The sequence below is a fragment of the Ammodytes marinus genome, assembly GCF_949987685.1.
Source record: "Ammodytes marinus genome assembly, chromosome: 9".
In the NCBI taxonomy this organism is placed as follows: domain Eukaryota; kingdom Metazoa; phylum Chordata; class Actinopteri; order Uranoscopiformes; family Ammodytidae; genus Ammodytes; species Ammodytes marinus.
The window spans coordinates 5,321,825-5,340,136 of record NC_137213.1 but is presented as its reverse complement, the minus strand read 5'-3'; the positions used below and the strand labels follow the sequence as shown (position 1 = coordinate 5,340,136).

The 18,312-nt window shown below is 42.8% G+C and overlaps 2 protein-coding genes across 2 annotated transcripts; one reads left to right on the top strand and one right to left on the bottom strand.

Moving 5' to 3' along the window:
* Window positions 1–917: 917 nt before the first annotated feature.
* cryz (crystallin, zeta (quinone reductase)) lies at window positions 918–4,819 on the bottom strand. Its single transcript, XM_080033678.1, has 8 exons — window positions 4,630–4,819; window positions 4,027–4,179; window positions 3,423–3,586; window positions 2,774–2,825; window positions 2,484–2,633; window positions 2,009–2,110; window positions 1,737–1,832; window positions 918–1,618 (listed from the first exon to the last, which is right to left on the bottom strand). Exons 1-8 carry the CDS (start codon window positions 4,735–4,737, stop codon window positions 1,454–1,456), a joined length of 990 nt encoding a protein of 329 aa, XP_079889804.1. The 5' UTR covers window positions 4,738–4,819; the 3' UTR covers window positions 918–1,453.
* A 507-nt stretch (window positions 4,820–5,326) lies between these two features.
* dars2 (aspartyl-tRNA synthetase 2, mitochondrial) lies at window positions 5,327–18,127 on the top strand. Its single transcript, XM_080033758.1, has 17 exons — window positions 5,327–5,750; window positions 6,576–6,675; window positions 7,778–7,844; window positions 8,002–8,103; window positions 10,314–10,409; window positions 10,509–10,632; window positions 11,877–11,923; window positions 12,281–12,387; window positions 12,725–12,794; window positions 13,940–14,119; window positions 14,705–14,812; window positions 15,002–15,064; window positions 15,776–15,928; window positions 16,496–16,714; window positions 16,812–16,922; window positions 17,067–17,142; window positions 17,466–18,127. The coding sequence occupies exons 1-17, from the start codon at window positions 5,585–5,587 to the stop codon at window positions 17,651–17,653; spliced, it is 1,977 nt and encodes a 658-aa protein (XP_079889884.1). The 5' UTR covers window positions 5,327–5,584; the 3' UTR covers window positions 17,654–18,127.
* The last annotated feature ends 185 nt before the right edge of the window (window positions 18,128–18,312 follow it).

The window sequence follows — 18,312 nt, the reverse complement described above, 5'->3', positions numbered from 1 at the left end:
TTTCAATCAGAATTTTTTATACCCTTATTTAAAAACCCAACTGTGATATTATATATTGGTTTTTACTATTTAAAGATCAGGTTTCCAGAGGCTTTAAGACATAGCCTAGTCCTATAAAAAGACCTCTAGGCCTATAAAACAACCTTTTAATCATATAGGCCCTATATGATTAAAAGGTTGCTTTTGTTTCATTGTTTCCCATGTGTTTTAACTCTGGCCCAATCCTCAACTATTCCATCACCCTGTCAACCACTATCATTACAACCTATTGGTTGACTGATCCCTACAATCACCTAATTATTTTCTCTTTATCCTTCAAGTTTGTTACTAGACAGTTTCTATAGAGGAGCAAACACACACACACACACAGATAGATAGATATCCATTGAAATGCACCTTGTGAGAACCTCTGCAATTTCATTGATTTTCTGCCTGGCTTTAGTTTCTGAACAGCCCCACATCTTTTCCTAAGCCAAAATAACATTAACTCCAGTGTAAAATAATTTAAAACCCCTTTCACACACTGCTTACCTGTTGAACAGAACCCAAAGGTCCACCCTTGCTGACGCCATGGTAAATTCCCTTCACATATTAATCCATAGGAGTGATGTGTAGCTCTGTGTACTTTAAACTCTGTGCTCCATCATTGACTGGTTGCCACAGTGCTGTAGCGGGTGCTGTGTAAATGTTTGTCTAGCTTAAATTACCTGGGGCCTCTACTGAGCATGCTCAGTAGAGCCGGCTGTCACCTGAGAGGCACAGACAGGTGTCAGGTATGACTCAGTTTGGCGAGTCAAAGAAATGACTTTACTCTTTCACCTTTTTTCCCTTTCCCTAAATGACAACACTGTTTAATAGGATTGTTCAAAATATATATTTTCATGAACTTACAAACAATACAATGTTTTCTCTTTGTCTTATAGGGTTAGATCATTGAGGCCCATCTGATGATCACATTTGTGAATTTTGGTGTCTAGATAAGATAGTTGTAGAGAGTGAACGAGGACATTGTTAGAATAACCAGCTTGAAGGCTTTTCTATTGCTAATCTTCTATACCATGTACAGTGAGCGGAAAACAATCACACACACTGAGGTCTTACAATAACAGATAATCATCTTTTTAATTAATTGCATACTTTCCTTCCAAAACTTAAGTGCTTGTATTTGTCACCACCAGACAGCTTGAAAAATATGTTGGCAAATGTTTTGATGCTTGCAGACTCTGTGTTGACTGTATGTTTGCTATCACAACATCCTTAATGGGTGATATGTTAATGTTGTGTTTTCAACATGTTCTGCTGTCCCCTAGAGGCCAAAAAACAATCAATTAAGGGAAGCTTTCGAAATGACAAAACGTTTATATTTTTTGCTACTCTGTGCCTTCACTCATTATAGCTAAAGTGCAAGAAATCTGTTTGAAAGGGAATTCAGGTGAACTGTTTAATGAGCGCATCATCCCATGGTGAGGACTGTCTTCCCAGCAGCCCCGGGACACTCTATGATGTCATGGTGGGCTTGTTCAGCCTTGTCCAGTGGATACCTGGAGCCTACCGCCGGACGCAGCCAACCAGCTTCCATCCCCGCATAGAGCAGCGCTGCACACTCCCTCTGCTCTGACTTAAAAAGGGAATAGATGGACAGCATTCATTTAGTGTGAGTGTGTATGTGTGAGAGTGTGTGTGTGTGTGTGTGTGTGTGCGCGTGCGTGTGCGAGCTTGATGTCACTGCTTCGTACCGGTGTAGCAAAGAAAAGGGCCACCCCGATGATGCTGCTCTCTTTAGCCATGGTGTCTCTGGGGTTGATCTCTATTGGGCCTCTGGAGCCGATGATCTGGAACCCAAGACAGATGAGGGAGTTTGTATAGGACATATACCGGGATAAAACTACTGTATAGAACTACAGATCAACAGTGTCAGAGACAATTGTTTATTGAGTCTCACAGCTCTGAATAGCTCTTAAGAGTCAGGAACTGTGCGGCCCAGCCCCTTGACTGATGTCCCACTCACCACAACACGTCCTCCATAGGCCAACATCTGCAGGTCTTTACTGAGGTTGACATTGGACAGCATCTCCACGATCACATCTACACCTCTGCCCTCTGTGGCTGCCTGCAACACATCAACCAAGGACAGGCTTGAGATTTGCCTCCATGGATCCCAAACAATGAAAACACAGATTATTAAATGTTGTAAGCCTCATTTAGGGCTGGTTACTGTCCTTCTGATGTTCCTGCATGATGTATGTGTGTACGTATGTATGTTTGTGTGCATGTATCTTTTATATACTATCTATGGTATGTATACATTTTTTTTTTGCAGGTTTATTTGTGCGTGTGTCTCAGTGTCTCTGTCTGTGTGTCTGTGTGTGTGTGTGTGTGTGTGTGTGTGTGTGTGTGTGTGTGTGTGTGTGTCTGTGTGCATGTACGTTTGTATGTGTGTGTGTGTGGGTCTATGTGCATGTACGTTTGTATGTGGTGTGTACCATGACTTTCTCAGTGTATCCGTCTTCTCTGTGATTAAAGGCCAGGTGAGCTCCGTTGTTTAGAGCCAGCTTCATTCCTTCTGTAGTCCCTGCTGTCCCCAACACCTTGAGACCCAGAGCACGGGACAACTGGCACGCTGCCACACCAACCTACACACACACACACACACACACACACACACACACACACACACACACACACACACACACACACACATCATGTTGATGTGGAAACCATTAACATTTTGAATTTAGATTTTTAAGACACAAAAAATGTAATTTAAGTGCACCCCTCCACTGGCTCCGTGGATGAGGACAGTCTCTCCAGGCTTGGTGTGGGCTCTGCAACACAAACACATCAGTTACTAGCAGCTTATTTTACTCTCAACATCTTGGATTAAATGTCTTACTGAAAGGGAAAATCTGGTGGGGGTCCAAAGATTTTCCTCGTTGAAATCAAATCCCATGAAAAATCATAATACAGTCTGACCTCCCCACCCCACAAATATAGAAAGTTTTTTAATTTTTATTTATATTTTTTAGGGCTCTGGTATTTCCTGAAACGTCAGGGTACTGTCCTTTTTTTTTTGCAAACGTTACTCAAACACAAAGAAACGGTGCAATTGTTTGGGACTACTTTCAACAGTGTACATATTGAATGTTCTAGTGAAAGTAGGTCCCAACTTAAATTACAGTGCACACCTTTGGAATTAATACTTAAAGTTGCACCGATCCACTATTTTTCAGTTCAGATCTGATTCCAATATTTGGGATTTGAATATCGTCCTATACGATACTGTCCGATACCATAATTTATATACACTTTTGTGTTGCTGGCAATATTATATGTCAGGTTATAAAGGCTTGAGGCTTTAGTATGGACCCAGCACAGTGTATGTCCTAAAGTTGACCCAATCTGTTTTAGTGTGGTGGTCTTACTTGTGAACCAGCGCTCTGTATGCGGTGAAGTAAGGGATCCCGATGGCTGCTCCCTGGGTGTAGTCTAAAGCCTGGGGCAGTTTGTGGACACAGTCCTCCGCTGCTACGGCGTACTCTGCATAACCTCCAGACTCTGTGGCTGTGGTGAACACACGGTCTCCTGCCTGACACACACACACACACACACACACACACACACACACACACACACACACACACACACACACAGTTTAGACAGGTAGTGGATGGTAAGGAGATATTCACTTATTTTGACAAAAGGTGATTTTGACAATAGGCATTCTCTAGAATCGCTAACTCCACCTTTGACTAAAATATAAAACAAGTGTCAGTACTATGGCAGCAACAACAGCACAACAAGTCATGTCTGTATCACATCATCAACACATTATTAATCCATACTAAACGTGAATAAATCCATAGGAATCAACGAAAAAAAGATCCCCCAACACCTGCCTGAGAATCATCACACGGGGCAGACAGAAACTTCCATCAAACCCAGAATATGTGTCAAACTAAGGGCTATAGTATCACTGAAAACAATGACTATATGTATTCCATTGTGCGTGCCATTTAAACCTCAGACCTTCACTGCAGTCACTCCCTCTCCAGTAGTCTCCACCACTCCAGCTACGTCTGTCCCCGGTGTGTAAGGCAGGCTGGGCTTGCGGGCGTAGGTCCCTGCCCGGATGTATGTCTCCACAGGGTTCACCCCACACGCATGGACACGGATCAGCACCTGCAGCACAGAGACAGCTGTCAGCCTGTCTGACACAACTGATGAAAACCATCATGGGAGAAAAGTATAAAACATATGCAAAAGCTTTTAAAGGGAAAGCAAGACATTAAAAAAAACATACAAACAACAAAACCCTAGTTAGTTTATTTTCTTTTTTCAATCTTTGCAATGATCAGGCCTATATCCTCTGCTCTTCATTTTTTACATCCATGCACACTAGGCCTATGTTGGCTAAGTTGTCATGTTGTGCCCACAGACTGTATTAGTGCTCTACAGTTTATTCAGAAACTGATCTTTCACATTATATTGCCCGTGTGTGAGCATCAACAGACTTGACAGCTTTTGTTTTTTAATGTGATATCATGATAAGAACAGCGCAGCTTCACTGGCATGTAGGCCTACACTGTGACACAATGAGGGGTCAGTGAACTGCTGTTGTGTCTGTCTCACCTGTGAGCGTCCGGGCTGAGGCACAGACACATCTGAACACAGTTTGAGAACTGACGGAGCTCCAAACTCACTCACTCTGATCGCTCTCATCAGCCTGCAGCCAGACATGACTGCTCTATACTGGATCTACAGTACACACACACACACACACACACACAACACCACAGTGACAATCAGTACACAGGCGGACGTCCCGTTCAGGCTCGGGTTGTGAACGCATCAGCGCCTCCGTGTGTGCCGGAGTCCACTGCAGTGACCCGGTTGAAAATATCTAGCCTAGATAGTTATTGAAACTTGAAAAAGAAAGACATGCAATCCCCTTCAAGTGTTTTTATTACTAAATAAATATGCTTAATTTATTTTTTGAGATAGGCCGGTAGCCTATTTCATTTATATTCTCTAGCCTACTTTTTATTTTTTATTATTATTTTGCGTTCAGTTATTTATTCTTCTTCTCTTGCGTTTGTGTTTACTCGACGTGCGGCTTACGGTATGTCGGAAAAACTGCAATGTCCTTGCGTTGTTTGAATGTAGCCTACCTGCACAATTAAAAAATAAATAAATAAAATCTTTACTCTACGAACTACCCGACGTCACATCCGGTTACGTATCCCCCGACTCCTACACGCACGGATCAGCGTGAACGTAACGTGCGGTGCTACTGTGAGCCCATCCACATGAGCAGAGAACTGCCAAAGCAACTGGCGATGCGGAACCACGAACAGCTACAGTGACAGCGGAGAAAGCACACACCCCGACCCCGGTCTGCATGGTCGAGGTCCCGGTGTCAGCGCTCTCATGTTGGATAACGGTGTCATAACATCCAGGAACACTTCATAACAGTGACACAGGAAGACCCATGTGGTTCATTCAAACAGCTTAGACTAGACACCGGTGCCTCAGTGTGTGTGTATGTGTCTGTATATATTTATACGTAAACGTGTGTGTGTAGACTATGGCATCAAGAAGCAGGTACGTGCTGCAGCGCGCGCTCCGTGGACTGGGAGCTCGCGCCGTTTGCTCCAGCTCGACCTCAGGTGAAGGACGTGTGATGTGGACACCTCAGCTGAGACAACTGAGCGGCTCTACAACACTCTACAAGCCCCAGGCTGCCTCCACAGGTACTGTAAAGACACAGTATTAAGTCTGATTGACTGACAGCTTTCCTTTGGACAGTGACTCTCACCAGGGTCCAGGAGGCTACACAAGCTAAACGAACACTGACATGTCCTTTAATCTCGCCCATAGGCTCATATAAAAGACTTTTGTCATTTGTTAAAGCTTTCTAGAGCCTTCACACTAGTAAGTACACAATGGGTCTCAGTAGACAGGATGAATGCTATTCATGACACTTTATTATTGTTGTAGGCTGTGTATTGATCTCCTAGTGAAATTCATGAGAAAACATAATATGGATATTCAAATGGTAAAACATTCAAACTTCTGTTGAAAGGAACACATTGTGTTCAACCCAAGGGTTACATTTTACACAAGACTTCAGTAGCCAACTTTGTTACTTTGTAAAGTACTGTAATGAATTTGGACAATAGAATGCAGAGCATCATAGGGTCATAGATCCTAAATGGACAGCACACAACCTAGCGCTTTTATCCAAAGCACTTAAGTTACACACACACACACACACACACACACACACACACACACACACACAGCAGCAGCAGCAGTTACCACACAGGGTGCAAGCTAACTTAACTAACTTAACTTAACCATTGACACATAGATAGTAAATAATAGCATTGACAGCAATTTGTGGTTCAGTGTATCTTTGCCCAGGGACACTTCCACATGTTGCAGGAGGCAGGAGGATTGAACCACCGACCCTGCAGTCAGTGGATGACTGCGCTATGCCTGCTTTACAGCTGCTTTCATGTGACACAAACCTAATACCATTCAACCATAAGCATTATTCTGTCTCTCTTTCCCAGGAGCCAGCAGTCTGTCAGTCAGGAGTCACACCTGTGGAGAGCTGAGATCAGACCATGAGGGACAGACAGTCACTGTGTGTGGCTGGGTCCAATACCTCAGGTTGGATTTATTCTCTTAATGCAGTTCACATACTGACACATAGCTATATGTAACTGTTATGTGTGTGTGGTTGTGATACATATTTAGACATTACCTTCAAACACTACAGTTAAAGGTGCTGTAAGCGGAATGGTTCTTTTAGCTAACTTCCTGTCAGTTACTGCAGTTAGCAGTCCCCTCGGTCGTCCCTACGTCACCACATTAATGCACTGCGGTCTTCAAACAGCGAGTTATCTAGCATCATCTCCGATCCATAAGTGTGATAAAAACATGATAAAAACCATCAAAACCGACATTGGGAAGGATTTTTACCTGCTCCGCCATTGTAGGCGCATAAATTCACCCATCTGTCGCTCTGGCGTGCACCGGCAGTGAGACCATGAGTGGGACGGGTTTCGATTTGTAGTGTTCTCTCGTGTAATTGGATACTAATTTCAGTTTATTAGCCTATTACATGCAGAGCAGCTGACTGAGAGATCGGCTTTATGACACATGCACATTATGAAAGTGATCACTGTATGAATAAAGAGCGATGTAACACTTATATTAACATAAATAAACCGCTTACTTCACCTTTGACAGTAAACACAGCATGTTGATTTAGCATCAACTACTCAGCCTGTCATTAAAGGTGAAAGAGGAGAATTGTAAAGTGGACCAGTCCATGTCTGCACATTGTATGTCACTCACTATCCCTGCGTTCCAAATCACATACTCTTTCTTTTTACTACACTACATGCTAAAGTACAGAAGAGTTTTAGGGCCACAGGAGAGAAAAAAAAATCAGATAAGGAAGTTTTTCAGCATACTACAATTGACGTGCATGTATTGTGCATGTACATCCTAAATCTTTTTCTGGCATACTAAATAGTAGGGAAGTATTAGTATTTGAATGCAGGGTATTACCTGTATTAGCCTCCTGTGAGTGTTTGATTCCTCCCTCCATATACCTAGAAACTCCTCAGACTTAATATTTAGTTCCGTCTATATAAGCAACTGATTGGTGTTCTCAGTAATGCAGGGATCAAACATTTCCAGAGCGACTTGTTTTGCTCCCATGGTCTCTCATAGAAAACTTCTGTCTGTTTGGTGCCTTCAACAGACAAGACCTGTTTGTCATCCTGCGAGACTTCAGTGGCCTGACACAAGTTCTAATTCCTCAGCAAGAAGTAAGGATGAAAACAGTTTACAAAGCACAATATAACAATGTCTGTTATTACTATAACAATATTATTATTATTATTATTATTACAGTTCTTTTCAAGACACTCAAAAGTTGTGTTTTACTTCATTTTAACCAATTTTTGTGTTTTTGTGTTTTTGAAGTCTGCCAGTCATTTAAAAGGAGTGCTGTGTGACCTCACTGCAGAGTCTGTCGTCAAGGTTACGGGAACAGTCAGGAGACGACCAGCGGGACAGGAGAACAAGGTGTGTGTGTGTGTGTGTGTGTGTGTGTGTGTGTGTGTGTGTGTGTGTGTGTGTGTGTGTGTGTGTGTGTGTGTGTGTGTGTGTGTGTGTGTGTGTGTGTGTGTGTGTCACTGGATAATGTGTGTCAGGACATTCACCACTGCTTAACAGTTACATGTGAACCTGTCTTGGCAGAAAATGTATTGAAGTGTATAGTAGTTGCAGCCTCCACACACTGTTTTACAGCTTTAACAACACAGGTTAGGGGACAATTGAAAAGAAAAGCCACAGTCACAGTCCAGGCAGTCCTATTGGCTAAGACATTGTCGATACAATAGATCTTAACCAATGATTAATCAACCTTTAAAACGTAATGGAAGAGTTGAAATGGCCCAAGTCAAAACAAATCAAACCAAGAAAATAATGTGACAAACACATTGTTCCATACAGAACGCTGTATGTTTCCTTTTCATTTAGCTTGTGGTCTTTAGTAGCCCATTGTTGTCCAGCAGAGAGCAGCATAGACCCGCCACAACTAAAAACCACGGCGGCCATGCCAGTCCAATGTGCATCTGATTGACTGGGATCTTTGACTGTTTTTCCCCTTTGACATGAACATGTGTGTTTCCATTTCAAAGCCTGTACAGCTAGTCCTAACACAGGCTTTTCAATTAATTATGATAATAGATACATAAGTGAAATACACATAATAATGTGTATTGTGGTTTCCACACAAAATTAATCTGTACAACTGTTTCAAACATTGCACACAGTTTTACAGAACATTTTCAAAACATGTGGTTCAACAGATGTTGGAAATGCAGGAATAACATTACGAACTTCAGCATAGTGGAAGGTTTCAAGCTAAGACGTTTTACATTTCACTAATGCAAATTGAATTTGCGGCGCCTGTTTGTTCTGGACACTCTCCATTGAAGCTCATTAAATATGTCAAGAAATCCTGAGCTACCAATCAAATTCGTTCTATCTGATATGGGCGGGCCAGAGCCCTATGTATGGTGCTCTGGGGCGGACGTCACCGGATGACGACAGTGCTGTGCATGCGCTGCCGAAGCCGTGATAGTAAACATCAGAGATGGCTGTGGATATGTTGTTTGAGTTTGAGATGGCTTTCGCCTCGACTAGGGTTGCAAAGGGGTGGAAAGTTTCCGGTAAATTACCGGAAACTTTCCGGAAACTTTCCATGGGAACTTTCGCTCAGGAATTTTGGGAATATTCGATTTTTGGGAATTGACTTGAAATTGGGGGAAATTTAATGGACTATCATATTCAAACTTAAATGTAGTTCAAATGTTCAAATGTGTATCTTCAAAAGTCTTGTGCTCTGGGCTTAATGTAGCCTCAATGCTCCAGGGTTCTAGAAATCATCTGTGCATGTGATGGAGGAATGCACAGTGCATGTAGGGGGCGTGGCCTCAATACCCCTGCAGTAAGCAGTGTGCTGTGTGCATGTGATTGAGGAAAAGCACATATTCTCAAGTGTGAAAGCATGAAAGCTGGTTTATTTAGTCAAGAATATGCTAAATATACATTTCCCCCGACTATATTTAAAATCACTGTTAAGGTCAAACCTTAAATTTGTTAAATTTTTGGTTTATTCCCGTTAATTCCCATTAATTCCCAAAATTCCCGTTAATTCCCGTTAATTCCCTTGGAAAGTTTCCAACTTTGAAAATTCCCGGAATTTTGCAACCCTAGCCTCGACCCTTTACAATTTGGAAGACAGCACTCAAACCTTTCATGAGCAAGTAAGAGGAATGTTCTGTTTTGCCGACCAACCACGGCAAAAGTTTAATTTAACAGTTAATCCCGCTGTTCGCTAAACGAATGGGGCTTAATACGTCACCTTGTTCATAGCACTGATTGGTCGTAGTGCTATTCAACTGCGTGCAGTGGCATTTGAAGTGCACAAGCAGTGCCGCCCTTTGAGTTGGGAAGGTCTATTGATCCTGGCCAGTCCCTCTATCGTTCTAGATATCCAGGCTACCTTTGAACATGACTATAGATAGTAAGTAGGGAATACTGTTCCTTCCCCATTACGAAATAATATCAGTTCCCATACCGGGAGTCGAACCCGGGCCGCCTGGGTGAAAACCAGGAATCCTAACCGCTAGACCATATGGGACTATATGTAGCCTTGAACCTATCTACCAACAGAAGGCTATAAATAGAAAGTCTAAGTGCCTCATCTACTCTGTCCACACCACCAGGACATGCCAACAGGAGACATAGAGATCCTGGCTGAGAGCGTGGAGGTTCTCAACGTGTGCCAGAAGTTGCCATTTGAAATCAAAGACTTTGTCAAAGTAAGTCCCTTTTTATGTGACATTCCTGTGCACTATTGGGCTCATTGTCAAGCCAGTAGTAATAATGAATGACTGTGTTTCTGTTGTCTGCCTGTACAGAAATCGGAGTCTTTGCGGATGCAGTATCGCTACCTGGACCTGAGGTCTTCTACGATGCAGAGGAACCTCAGACTGAGGTCTCAGCTGGTCATGAAGATGAGGGAACACCTCTGCAACGTGCACGGTATGGACAGACACAGCCTTATCCATTCACTGAATTCTTTGGCATACTTTTTTCCATTCTACATTCTACAGCTGACAGCTCAAAAGTATGTAGTTTGCATGCAGTAGGCATACAATTCGGACATCCTTTTACTTATTTATTTCATCATAACATCGCGCCTTGAACTTTCCTCTTACAAATATATCCATTGTTTTCACATGAAGGCTCAGTTGATGTGACGTCACTTCTTGTGCGCAGTGGATTGTTGGTCGGAATCGCCCCAAAAAAAAGCATGCTGATTTCAACACTAAAAATCACGGCCAGATGTTATAGGGCATTCTACCATACTGGATGGCTGGATGGATGACCTTTCAAGACAGCTAAATGAATGTACAACAGGATGTATTGTGGGAGATCAAGTTGTGAATCATCTCATGTATGCTGATGACCTGGTTTTACTTTGTCCATATTCTGTTGGGTTACAAGAGCTGTTGAGGATATGTACACTATATGGAAGAGAATTTGACATCAACTATAATGCCAAAAAGAGTAAGGTCGTTGTTGTGAGATCTAGAGAGGACAAAAAATCCTCTTTTCCTGCTTTCCACCTCTCAGATGGTCTCTTAGAAATATCCAGGGAATTACAATATCTAGGACATGTCTTCTCAGATGATCTCATGGATGACAGTGACATTCGTCGTCAATGGTGTAAAATATATGCACAGGCCAACATGATGATGAGGAAATTTTCCATGTGTTCCACAGATGTTAAGTGTGCTCTGTTTAGGGCTTATGTCACGCCGCTGTATACAGCTCATCTCTGGTCCTCTTACAGAGTGAGAAGTATAGAGGCTTAGAGTGGCATATAATGATGCCATGAGGTTGTTGCTCCGTGTTCCTAGGTGGCACAGTGCTAGCCAGTTATTTGTGTCCTCTAATGTACCTACATGTCAGGCACTGTTACGAAAGTTAATGTTCAATTTCATGTGTCGATTGGATGTATCAGAAAATAGCATCATTATAGCCATAACCAACCCTATGATGGGCTATAGGTTCACATCCAGGCTTCGAAAGCATTGGCATGATAGCTTGCACCTATTTTAGTACAGTGTTTTATTGAGTAATGCATTTTAATGTGTTTTATGTGTGTGTGTATGTTGGATGTGAGTGGACCATCTGAGTCCTTAATAAAGATTATTATTATACTGAATAGCAGGGAAGTATGGGGATTAGAATGCATTTTCTAACAGTCTGCTTCTTTGTAGGTTTTGTTGATGTGGAAACTCCCACGCTGTTTAAAAGAACACCAGGGGTAAGAAGGTCCTTTATATGTGAATCCTTTCAGCTACACAATATCAAATTCACATAAACTAACATTTAGAGAATTGAATATATTGAATCTATTGAAAGATGCTGTATTATCAAATCTAATTTGGAGACATTTTCTCTTCTGGGCTTTGCTAATATTCAAATTTTAGTTAAGAAAACAAACCAAATGTAGCTTCTATTTAACTCGTTTTGTAATGTGGGTGTCACTGTTGGTCAATGTTGGCGGTCTCAATTTAGAACAAAGCCCCTAAAACAACACATATATTAATGACCACATTAGTGAATACAGGTCGATGTATTTGTGTGATGCCCGGACTTAAACCATTCTCTTCTGTTTCAGGGAGCCAAAGAGTTTGTGGTTCCTTCCAGAGAGCCGGGCATGTTTTACTCCCTACCCCAGAGTCCACAGCAGTTCAAACAGCTGCTGATGGTGGCTGGTATAGACAGGTGGGTCACCCTGCGGTCCAAATAGCATACTCTTTCTTTTAACCATTCTAAATACTAGTACAGCTGATCATAAAGAGCAGTTAGTTAGCATGCAGTAGGCATACATTTGGGACCTACTTCTTCCTATTTATTTCATCATAACGTCGCACCCTAAAATGCCCTCTTGCTTACAGTATATATATCCATCCCATTGCTGATTTCTACTCTAAAAATAACCAGCCAATGTAGTAGGCATATCCTGGTATTTTTGAAGGATGCTGCATCTGACCACGTTTGATTGCTTTGAATCAACATGGTACAGCCAATAAACCAACTCTCCTTGTTGTCACTACACCAGGTACTTCCAGATAGCCCGCTGCTACAGAGATGAAGGCTCCAAGCCAGACCGGCAGCCAGAGTTCACCCAGGTAAGATTGAAACACTCCCTTGCTTCCACAGGTAAACAAATATTAGTTCCCATACCGGGAGTCGAACCCGGGCCGCCTGGGTGAAAACCAGGAATCCTAACCGCTAGACCATATGGGACTATATGTAGCTTTAAACCTATTCATCACCAGCATGATATAAATAGAAAGTTTAGACCTAGTAATTCTTTCATAAGGTTCTCTAAAACCCTGGGTAATGTTTTGAATTACTACTCATGTACATGAGTTGCCTGCGTTCTAGTAGCACAAGTGGGAAATCAAGAGAAAGCATGAATGTTTGCCTTTAGTAATCACCTCCAGTGAGCTGTTAGCAGTACCAGTTAATAACAACGCTCTATGTTGTGTTTACAAAAATGGAAGCAACATATCTTCAGATAGAAAATGAGCAGTGCCATGTGTACAGGTGATTTAATGTGACACAAATAATAAAGAAGAGCTACATTTTCTATTATCAATCTGTTGCTGCTTTTTACATGCTGAATGTTGAACTCGAGTCCGGCAAGGGCTCTCCAGTTTCAAGTGGGAATCCCTTCCTCAGGTCGCATTCCAGTTGAATTTTCCAAGTGGGAACTTCCACTTCAACTGTATCGCTGCATGAGGATTCTCTTGTTTGCTTCCCCCATCAGTAGAACAGGTAAACAAATATTAGTTCCCATACCGGGAGTCGAACCCGGGCCGCCTGGGTGAAAACCAGGAATCCTAACCGCTAGACCATATGGGACTATATGCAGCTTCAAACCTATTCACCACCAGCAGTCTATAAATAGATTGTTTAGACCTAGTAATTCTTTCATAATGTTCTCTAAAATCCTGGGTAATATTTTGAATTACCACTCATGTACATGAGTTGCCTGTGTTCCAGTAACACAAGTGGGAAATCACGAGTATTAATGAATGTTTGCCTTGAGTAATCACCTCCAGTGAGCTGTTGTTAGCAGTACCAGTTAATAACAACGCTCTATGTTGTGTTGACAAAAGCAACCTATCTTCAGATAGATGGGACTCTGTTTAGCCAGGTAGATGTGATCTCATACATATTATGAGTTCACTGATTCACTCATGACATTGACCTGACCCACTAGTCTGTTTACAGCCTTGGCTCTCCTCTCTCTCTGTGTGTCTCTCAGGTGGACATAGAGATGTCCTTTGTGGAGCAGGCCGGTATCATGTCCCTGGTGGAGGGGTTGTTACAGTGCTCCTGGCCTGCAGATAAAGGTCCCATCACGGTGCCTTTCCAGACCATGACTTATGAAGAGGCCATGAGGGACTACGGTGTGGACAAGCCCGATACCAGATTCAACATGAAGGTGGGCCACTGGAGGCTTGTTTGTTTCTCCACTGACAGTTCCTTGTGATTTGTGTTGGGGCTCAAATGAACTGCAGACTTGAGATGAATCTAAGCCCTGTGTTTTTGGACCATTCCTTTTCTCACTTTTAATAATTGCATGTCCACCTTCATGGACCTGGTTACAATGATGTTATGTTAACTCTGGGTTTCCAACTTTTAGTATTAAATTGCCGCTCTGATCACTATTCACGGTGTTTAAAGTTTAGTAAACCATTCCTCCATTTGCCCTTTTTTAGTGTGACCATGGGACACCTGGAAATGATGACTGACAATGACTAGTTCTGATGTGATCTTTTGAAGTTAAAGGGGGGCGAATAAGGTTTTGTGTGAACAAAGAAATAAATTGCTCTACTGTGTGTGTGTGTGTGTGTGTGTGTGTGTGTGTGTGTGTGTGTGTGTGTGTGTGTGTGTGTGTGTGTGTGTGTGTGTGTGTGTGTGTGTGTGTGTGTGTGTGTGTGTGTGTGTGTGTGTGTGTGTGTGTGTGTGTGTGTGTGTGTGTGTGTGTGTGTGCGTCTGGTGTCTGTCTGTCTGTCTGTCCTTCCAGCTCATGGACCTCAGTGAGCTTTTCCTATCTACGGATATTGGTTTCCTCAGATCAGCTCTCAGCCAATCAGGAGGCTCGGTGCAGGTCATCTGTGTCCCCAGTGGAGCGGTAAGAACAACAACAAAAACATCCTGTTGAAAGAAATCTTCAAGAGCACTGCACTGTACAATAATAATGTCAACTAAAAAACTGTTACATAGCAATCTGTATGTGTTCAGTGACAGGTTTGCTTATCCTTTGTTAGGCTAGTTCCCAGCTGTCACTCTGATAGTCTCTGTCTTGTGTTTGAAAAAACAGAAACTCTTCACTGGGAAGGATTTGGAAAAACTGAAGCAAACAGCCAAGACTCAGTTTGGCCAGGTAGGATTGTCCTGTGATTGTGTTGAGTTTGTTTTAGCGAGGTCACCATTGCATGCTATTTCAGTTTCTTGTTGTTTTGTACTCATGATTAAAAATGGGAGAATGGATACAAAAAATTATTGAAAAAATGAATCATAAAATAATTTTAAAAAAAAAATTAAATCAAGGATCAAAACAAAAGAGAAGAAATGGAAGACAGACGTTTTCACACCGTGCATGACTCTGTGGACTATGTGTAAACTTTACCGACAGTGAACAGCTTTTGCTAAAGCCAAAAAAAAAATAAAATAAAACATATTCAAATGATTTAAAATGATCAATTCAAGGGAAATTGTAGTACATTTGAAATCCCAGCAGGGGTGCCGCGGTTCACAGCATACCCATTAATACACTAGTTTACTGTAATGAGCTCTGACTTCAGACCAGTGTTTACTACGCAGGCTAACAGGACACATTTTATGCATCCTCCTAGCGTGCAAGCAAAGAGGTTCCAGGTAAATGTTGATTGTGTTATAAACCAAAAAACTATTATTTGACCAAAGACAGCTTGTGATAAACTCTACACAAACCTCTGAATGAATAAAACACAACTCCAGAAGCTTAACAAAGGCTTTTTTTGCGAGAGTGAATTTGACAGGTATTACTGTGTGTGTTTGCCTCCAGTATTTTCTCACAGTCTTCTGTCTTTGTGTGTGTGTTCCGTCCCCCTAGGATCTGAGTGTGGTGCTGGTCAAAGCAGACGGGAGCCTGAAGTCTCCCCTGAAGAAGCTGCTGTCTGCCTCAGCCTCAGAGGAGCTGCTACAGAGGACCAGGGCTGGACCAGGAGACCTGCTGCTGTTGGCTGCTGGCTCCATACACACTGTGGTAAGAGCCTCCCCTTCAGCTCATACTTATGCTGCTTTTCTACCAAAATGAGCAGGTCGACACAGCTTTTTGAAACTTGTCGCCAAAACATTGTCGATTGCCGTAGTTTGGTCTGGCTTTGCGAGACTACCAACTTTCAAACTGGACAGTCAAGTGAAGACATAGAAAGAGAGAGAACACACTATATTTTATAGTTTAGCTTTTTAACTAAGTGATCTTCCTTGACTTTATTAGCCTGACCGCGAGCACCTCGGACGCATTTTCTACTCGCCGTCTCACTTAACAGAACAAGCTCTCATTTTCATCTTAGCATCCTTGTAAAAAACCTGTGTCTAAATGTCAACTGACGCGGGTCTAAATGCCGGGCAAAACTATTCTTAGGCTGAATCTTAGCAGGTTTAAGAGGGATTTTAGCTTGTTGTTGCTTTGTTTGATTAGGTTAGAGAGAAGGAGGAGGTTAAACGTAACGTCACATTAATATGTATAAATACCTCATACTCTGTCTCTCCTACTTGCCTCCTGTCTGTCCTGTGTGTGTCCCCCCCCCCCCCCCCACCCTGCTCTCAGCGCCCGTTGCTGGGTAACCTGCGCCTGCAGTGTGCACAGCTCCTGGAGGCCCGTGGTGTGGTGGTGTGTGAGCCCTCAGCCTTCCACTTCCTCTGGGTGGTGGACTTCCCTCTCTTCTTACCCAAAGAAGAGGACCCAGATCAGCTGGAGTCAGCACATCATCCCTTCACTGCTCCTGTACCAGAGGACACACCCTTACTCTACACAGAGCCACACAAGGTAGACACACACAGTCACTCCAAATCTGTATGATCTGTTTTTTTACATGACGTGGGGGATGCTTTAAGCCTCAGTGGTTGTGTCCTGTCGTCCTCAGGTACGCGGTCAGCACTATGACCTGGTGCTGAATGGCTGTGAGATCGGTGGAGGCTCCATCCGCATACACAGGGCCTCAGAGCAGCTTCATGTCCTCAAGAACATCCTCAAGGTCAGTCACTGGAGGCTTTTACACTCGTACTAGGCATAGTTGCCCTGTAACGTGCCGAAGCACAATTGCAATATGAGTGCTCCCTATCTTGAATCAGTTAGCAGTCACAACAGCTCCCCCCCCCCCCCTCTGTGTCTGCTTCAGGAGGATCCCAGTCAACTGTCTCACCTGCTGGAGGCTCTGGACTCAGGAGCGCCACCACATGGAGGCATCGCTCTGGGTGAGGCTAACTCTCAACTCCACCACAGCCTGCTTTAGCCATCTCTCTTTTTTTATTTCTTAATTATTCCTTTATTCTTTAAATGTTTGCTCTTATGTTTTTTTGGGAAGCTGTGGTAAAACAAAATGCACTTTGTATCAGTATCGTGTAAGTCCGTGTGGGATCGACCACTTTGTTGCATGAATACAGACGTAAATAAAGGATAATTCAGTCATTCGTTGACTACTACTACAATTACACATTTTGTTAACCAAAGGGTAAAAATGGTCCTATATATTGATTCAATCATCTCATTACTCCTCTGTCTCTTTTGTTCAACCCAGGTTTGGATCGGCTGGTCTCCATCATGGTGGGGGCTCCCAGCATCCGTGACGTCATCGCCTTCCCAAAGTCGTTCAGGGGTCACGACCTCATGAGCTGTGCCCCGGACCTGCTGTCTGAGGACCAGCTCAAGCCCTACCACATCTCTGTCAACTGGCCCACAGAGAGAGGAGGAGGAGAGGGGAAGTGAGCATGGAAAGGAAGGAAGGAAGAGACAATACAGGAAAGAGTGATGTCCTAGCAGATACCTCACCACAGAGAGGACAGTACTGTGTGAATGAGCAGATGAAAAGGTGTTTGGCGTAGAGACCGGAGCCTGTCGAGGTGTCTAACCAGCTGGTATATGCAGATATGAGGAGGAGGTTGGTGTGTGTGGATGCATGTCAGTACTGTGCACATGAAGGTCAAAATGGACATGGAAACAGTGTGGAAATCTGACTGGTTCAACAAAGAAGAATAGAATTCCTACATTACAGGAAGTCGTCTATAAATGAACAGTTCTGTAACGTTTCATGGACTCATGGCTATACTGGCTCCAAGCTCCAAATGTTTATTTTCTATTGGTTTGTGTCACACATAATGGTGCACATTTTGTTTCAACCTCGATAAGAATAAAACTGCACAAAACACTTCTCTCTCTCTCTCCTTCCACCAGTTGCAGTGTCATGTGCAGTATACCTTTGCAAAATGAGCATATAAGTATGTATAACATGTCACACATGGTCACGTATTAAACTCCATGATTCAGGTATGAGTGGCAGACTGTTTAATTGGATCAAAGATTTCCTTGAGTATGAAGTCAATAAAGGTTGAATAGAGTTAGAGGTGATATCTCAGATACTGAGGTCA

Coding starts and splice junctions, on each gene's coding strand:
- dars2 (XM_080033758.1), top strand. CDS start 5,585: ATGGCATCAAGAAGCAGGTACGTGCTGCAGCGCGCGCTCCGTGGACTG. Junction 8,104..10,313: donor CAGCGGGACAGGAGAACAAG/GTGTGTGTGTGT, acceptor CCACACCACCAG/GACATGCCAACAGGAGACAT. Junction 15,929..16,495: donor CTGGCTCCATACACACTGTG/GTAAGAGCCTCC, acceptor CCCTGCTCTCAG/CGCCCGTTGCTGGGTAACCT.
- cryz (XM_080033678.1), bottom strand. CDS start 4,737: ATGTCTGGCTGCAGGCTGATGAGAGCGATCAGAGTGAGTGAGTTTGGA. Junction 3,587..4,026: donor AGGGAGTGACTGCAGTGAAG/GTCTGAGGTTTA, acceptor TGTGTGTGTCAG/GCAGGAGACCGTGTGTTCAC. Junction 1,619..1,736: donor CCCTTTTCTTTGCTACACCG/GTACGAAGCAGT, acceptor TCCCTTTTTAAG/TCAGAGCAGAGGGAGTGTGC.